The sequence below is a fragment of the Colias croceus genome, chromosome 12, assembly GCF_905220415.1.
Source record: "Colias croceus chromosome 12, ilColCroc2.1".
NCBI lineage: Eukaryota > Metazoa > Arthropoda > Insecta > Lepidoptera > Pieridae > Colias > Colias croceus.
The window spans coordinates 4,445,521-4,451,622 of NC_059548.1; the positions used below are offsets into that span (position 1 = coordinate 4,445,521).

The following is a 6,102-nucleotide window of genomic DNA, read 5'->3' on the forward strand; positions in this document are numbered from 1 at the left end:
GATAGTCTATAGTTACTTCTATACTAAATTATATTTTTATTTGTTTGGCTGAATGCGCTAACATAGGGAACTACGGGTCGGAACTCTGATTTGAAAAAAAAAATGTCGAGCTGATCCTCCAAACATATTGGAAAAAGTATGTTTGTCAAATAATAATATTTAAAGAAAAGTTGCACAACTTCAACTATTTACTAAATAACTTTATAACTGTGCTTTATACAATATATTTATTTCATTAAATTTGCAGTGAATACTCTACTTGAGTAGTTACCACTGTACGAACGGTCTTCAACACAATTGTATTTTATTTGACTGTTTTTCGGTTTAATAATAATAGCTAGTTAATATTGATGTCATGTTAAATTATTGCCTACGTTTTGAAGTACAACAAATTTTAAAATATTATTCACAAATAATATAATCATAGTTACTATAATAAATAATTCATTATATTTGCCATGCTAATAAAAATAATAATGACAAAGTATTTACTATTGAAATAAAACACACATTATTACTAAAAATATATTTAATAGCTCTTAATAATTATAATTTGGTTCCGGGGGGTGATGCGGGAACGGAGGATGTCCAAACGGCGGCGGTCCACGCGGCGGGAACTGCGGTCTGAACTGTGGCGGAGGTGGTCTCCATGGGGGAGGGGGTCTTGCACCTGGGGGGGGAGGTGGCCCGAACCCTGGGGGTCCGAAGGGAGGGGGAGGGAAGTGGTGGAACGGGGGAGGGGGAGGCGGCGGGCCGGGGGGTGGAGGTGGTCCTGGGGGTGGCATGGATGTCGGGGGAGGTGGTGGCGCTGACATTGGTAGGGGGGGTGGTGGTCTCGCAGACATAGGTGGGCCTGGAGGTGGCATGGGTGTTGGTGTTGGAGGGGGTGGTGGAGCCATCATCATTGGTCCAAGGATGGTAGGTGGCGCATCCGCAAAGAGCTGATGCGGTCTGTCCGCGTGGGATAGCGGGTTTTGCGCTGCGAGTAATCTGAAAGAAAACATTATGGTTTCAAAGTATTTACTTAAGTAAAATTAAAATTATCTGTGTTCTATACTTGGTAAAACTTTTTGTGCTATTAGAGTGTAATTTTTTTTTTCTTTCATGTTCAATATTTTCTTTTGTAAAATTAACAATTCAATGGTAATCAACGCAGATAAATTTAATAATCAACAAATTTAATATTGCCAAGGCAATATCTATCTGTTTCTCAGTAATTCGGTACGCTATTCGGTACGCCATTAATTATCTGGATAGCAATTTCTAATGCAATAATAATATGATCTGTCTAATCTGTATGTCTTCTATTTCTATAAATTTCTATTGTATTGTATTCTATTATATCTGTATGTTTGTATTATCATAATGTTTTATAAGTATTTTTCTTTTGCATTTTGACTTGAATTGTGTTAATTATAATTTTGTATTGTATAGCATAGTGGCGCTTTGGCATGACTGTACGCCACTATGTTCTCGAAATAAATAAATAAATAAATTCAACATAAATTATTATGAATGATTGAAAATAAAAGCAATATTCAACAATAATACTAACAACACATTCTCCTATAAAATATTATGAATACTAATAGGTCTTATATATTATGTGGATATGTATAATATGTCAGTAAGAATAAATAAATAACCAAAACACAAACCTCTCAGCTGCAGAACCGTGCCTTTCACCCTTAACATCCTTCTTAAACGCATATGATACAGAAATCGGCCTGTTGCATAGATACTGGTTGTTCATAGCTTCTATCGCCGCGTCAGACGCTTCGAATGATGCGAAGTTTATAAAAGCAAATGCTTTGGAGTTACCAGTCTCTGGGTCTCTCATAACCTGAAAAGTAATTTTTTTAGATGATTTCTATTTCTTTTTTTTTTAATTATAATCTGCAATCAGTTGCAATACTATAAGCAGATTAGGTGACTTAAACAATATTTCTACAGCCTAAAAGATTTCAAATAATATTTAACCATATTTAATAAAATTTTCTTCAAATGGCATGCAATAAACATCCAGAACATTAGAAACACAAGAAATTATGACTGTTGGTCAAATTTTTTATATCAAAAACTATTTATTTATAATATTTATCATACTAATGGTCTTTGTAAGGAGTTGTTCTCAATAATTAGAAAAGGTCTGTTTCCGAATTGATTCAATTAAGATTAGAGAGAGCTTATGTGACATTCAAGAAAATATTTATTTAGCATCAAAAATTAAACCGTTAGCATCAGAAATTAAAGTTATGGCATGGCGTATCGCGGCGTCGGACGTTTATTCTGTTTACGGTACGTCGGCGTGTGAAGCGACTTTGTTCATAGTTGAAAAGCGAGGCGGAAAGCGTGCCGGTGGCGAATCTCTAGCATGTAGCGAAGCACGCGGAGGACATAGCTTCATCGAAAATTTCCGCGCGACGCCCCGCGTCTCCGTAAATGAGGCCATACAATTACAATTTTTAAGTAAAAACTGTTACCTTTGGTGTTTGTAATATAACTCCAAACGCAGAGAACGTATCATACAATAGTTTCTCGTCAACTTCAGGATCCAAGTTCCCAATGAACACATTGGCTCCTACGTCAAGATTCTTTTGATGTGCCGATGCCTTATTCACTCTTACCGGCTTACCATATAACTTTATCATATTCATTACCTGTAATATAAATTGTATCCTTTAATAGATATGTGAATACTATCTTTGCTTCCATATTTTCATATTTTTAATGAATTAAGTAGAACAAGAAACATGTTTAAGGGAAATCATTAGTCCACTTCATAAAAAATGTTCTTACTGAGTAATTAAGATGAAAATTAATAAAGAAGTATGTTGTACATATTTATATTACATTAAAAAATAATAATTTAGTTTTTCTTTTACATGAATTGTATGTACATACTTTAATGGCATAGTCTGCATCTTCTTCTCCCATAAACTCAACAAATCCATAACCCTGATGAGTTTGCGTCACCCGATCTTTAGGCATGTGAACATTCACTGTAAACGAAAAGTTAGATATTTCACTATTTATAATAACTTTACTATAGAAAATAATAGTTTAAGACTACTGAACCAATTTGCATGAAATTTGGTATGAAGATATTTTGATACCCGAGAAAGGACATAAGCTACTTTTTATTGCGAAATATGTACCACGGGCGAAGCCGGGGCGGACCGCTAGTGTATAATAACTTTACTATAGAAAATAATAGTTTAAGAAAATAAATTGAAATATGTAATTAAATAATCTGTGGGCTGTCCACAATTGCTTATCTATACTAATATTATAAAGAGAAAAGGTTTGTCATTATGTATGTATGGTTAATGGTTTCCTCATAAACTACTGGACCAATTTTGATGAAATTTGGCACAGACAATCTTTGGACCCTTAGAAAGAACATAGGCTACTTTTTATTGCGAAAAATGTACCAAGGGCGAACCAGGGTGGACCGCTAGCGAATTATAAAATCAGTAGCTGCCTTGAACATGGTAATTCCTCTTTAAAAATGTAAATTTAAGTAATGTACATACCCACGGGTCCAGCTTGAACAAATAATTCCCATAGCAAGCTCTCTGTAACTCTGTCGTCAAGACCTCCCACGTATATTGTAGCATCTGGAAGCATTGAGAAAATATAATTGTGTAATTTTATTATTTAATTTTAATAGAGGCAGTTGTAGTGGTAATACTGTCTTTTACAATTAAAAATTTGGTGAGAGCCAGCGCGCACAAGCAACTTTGTCTCCGCAACTATTTTGTCTCTCTCACCCATGGGCTAGTATGAAAGTGCACGCACGTAGCGACGCAACTCCCCATACAAATTGATGGGAGAGACAAAATAATTTGCAGAGACAAAGTTGCTCATGCGCGCTGGCTCTTAATTGCAGATAAGCATACTTCATAACTTGAAATCACTTTGTAAACATTAAATTTTGTTACTCAATTTTTTTTTTTTAAAGTACAATAGGAGAGCGCTTGGCCTCAATCTCGCCTGATGGTAAGCTGAGATGTGGCCTAAGATGGAGCGCGCTTCCCTAGAATGTTCCTTAGTCAATATTCAGTGCTGAATTTGATTTTAGTTAGTAATTATGTAGTATAATCTAGTGTATCATGTTTTACTTATTAATGTTAAGTCAAAATATCACCAACTAAAGCATCAATTGGGTATTGGGAGGGAAAGTAGTGGTAAACGTAATTAATGAATTCTTATGGAGTCTTTTATTTAACCACTTGTTAACTTAGTATATAATGTTTGTAAAATTTCCTGTAACTATCTTGAAAAGGTATTATTGTTCGATATAAATAATGTTAAATGTTTGTAGGCTCATAACCTAAACACTTTTTAAAATCCATGTATTACTTACCTTGATTTCTTTCGGCGATAGGACCCGCAGCCATAGTGTCTTCCTATTATTGTTTATTTGTTATATTTATAATATTTCCATTACAAAGAAATGGTAAATAAAATACATATAGATTTTGGCCTTATTTGATAGGTACAACCGACGCGACAATAAATGTTTAATGTTGCCAGTTTTTTTACAGATGACACTGACATTTGATTATAGGTAATCACAATTTTTGGAAAAAAAAACATTTTTGTGTAGATCTGTGGTGTAGATAAAATACACAATAAAATATTATATTTTATTGTATGTTAAAGTGAAACTTTTATTACATCGTCTCAAACTTTTTGGTCTGTGTAGCGCATGTCGCGTGACGCACGATACGCACGATAATTATCGTACAAATACGATAATTTTTAGTTAAAGGTCTATAGTGTGAAAAAAAGTTTCACTTTTACCGTGGTTTCATAAAACCACACAACATTTTTTTTTGGTATGTTTTTGATACGTTTTTTGAAAAATAACTACGAGAAAATTATGCAAAAAATAAATAGAAACAGTTGGCAGTACCTATGTTATGGATTAAATTTATTCGACAAATATTATAATTTCGCGGGTATGAAAATATTATTTACTCAGAAGTTATTATATTTTAACTCAATTAGATACGTCTGAGTGAATCGGTACCTACCTATGTATATGTCGTGGTCATATCGTAGATTTGATCATTTCATGATATGAGTGGCCATTTCACGAAATGGTCGCATATCGTGAAATGGCCAACATAGTTTGATCAGATCGTTAAATCGTCAACGTTTCACGATTTGGTCATCCACATTTGGCCAGATCGTATAAAATATAAAGAGTCCATAAAATATTAAAAAATTTCAGAATAACTATATTCTAAAAACTTGTTTAATGTCATTTAAGTTAGTGCCGCGGCAGCGGCCGGCGAATGCCAGAAGCGAATCGTTTTTGCAATAGAAAACAATTAGGTTAGGTTAGGTTACACTTTGATAAACAACGCACGAGTCGAGCGAGCAAAGCGAGCGTGCCGCGGCAGCGGCCGGCGAGTGCCAGAAGCGGATCGCTTTTTAAAAAAACAAACAATTATTATAATATAGTAGTAGTTTCTTAAATTATTTTATTTAAGTCGCATTTTTTCTTAAATACATATAAGATATCACAACATTTTCCATAGTACTCGTACCTCTTCGTCGTAAATTCTTTGCTATGACTTTCTTCATAATATTGTTATTAAACGAATTATGAAGTTTTTAACTGCGAATAATTTAATTTTCGCCAGCGGCCGCCATCTTATCACATAAACACATAGCTTGCAGCGCCTCTACCAACGATTAATGTAACTATTTTACGATATGATCAAATAATTTTGGTCATTTCATGAAAAAACCATGCGTTAATTGGCCATATCGTGAAACGATTTCTTATCATTGATCTGCCCAAACCACATCATGATGTGGCCAAACTAAATTGGCCATTTCACGATATGCGACCATTTCGTGAAATGGCCACTCATATCATGAAATGATCAAATCTACGATATGACCACGACATATATACCTAAATCGCGAACTTCCATATTGCGATGATTGGACTTCGTGTCATGAAAAGAAATAATTATTATTAATTTAATTTTACCTATGAATATCGATCGCTCCCTGCATCTCCATTGTCCGTCGTTGGGTGACTTAATTAATTACTTAATTTACTTAATTTACTTACCTACT

At 34.2% G+C, this 6,102-nt stretch overlaps 1 protein-coding gene across 1 annotated transcript; it reads right to left on the bottom strand.

Annotated features, from left to right (window-relative positions):
• Nucleotides 1-511: 511 nt before the first annotated feature.
• On the bottom strand, nt 512-4,514 carry LOC123696154 (splicing factor 3B subunit 4). Its single transcript, XM_045642203.1, has 6 exons — nt 4,370-4,514; nt 3,537-3,620; nt 2,905-3,002; nt 2,484-2,660; nt 1,659-1,843; nt 512-990 (listed from the first exon to the last, which is right to left on the bottom strand). The coding sequence occupies exons 1-6, from the start codon at nt 4,401-4,403 to the stop codon at nt 540-542; spliced, it is 1,029 nt and encodes a 342-aa protein (XP_045498159.1). The 5' UTR covers nt 4,404-4,514; the 3' UTR covers nt 512-539.
• Nucleotides 4,515-6,102: the final 1,588 nt, after the last annotated feature.

Bases quoted from the DNA above. Each gene is read 5' to 3' on its own strand.
- LOC123696154 (XM_045642203.1), bottom strand. From the start codon at position 4,403: ATGGCTGCGGGTCCTATCGCCGAAAGAAATCAAG. The intron at 2,661-2,904 runs GTATGTACATAC...TTTATATTACAG, and splicing joins ATGCAGACTATGCCATTAAA to GTAATGAATATGATAAAGTT. The intron at 991-1,658 runs GTTTGTGTTTTG...GTTTTCTTTCAG, and splicing joins CACGGTTCTGCAGCTGAGAG to ATTACTCGCAGCGCAAAACC.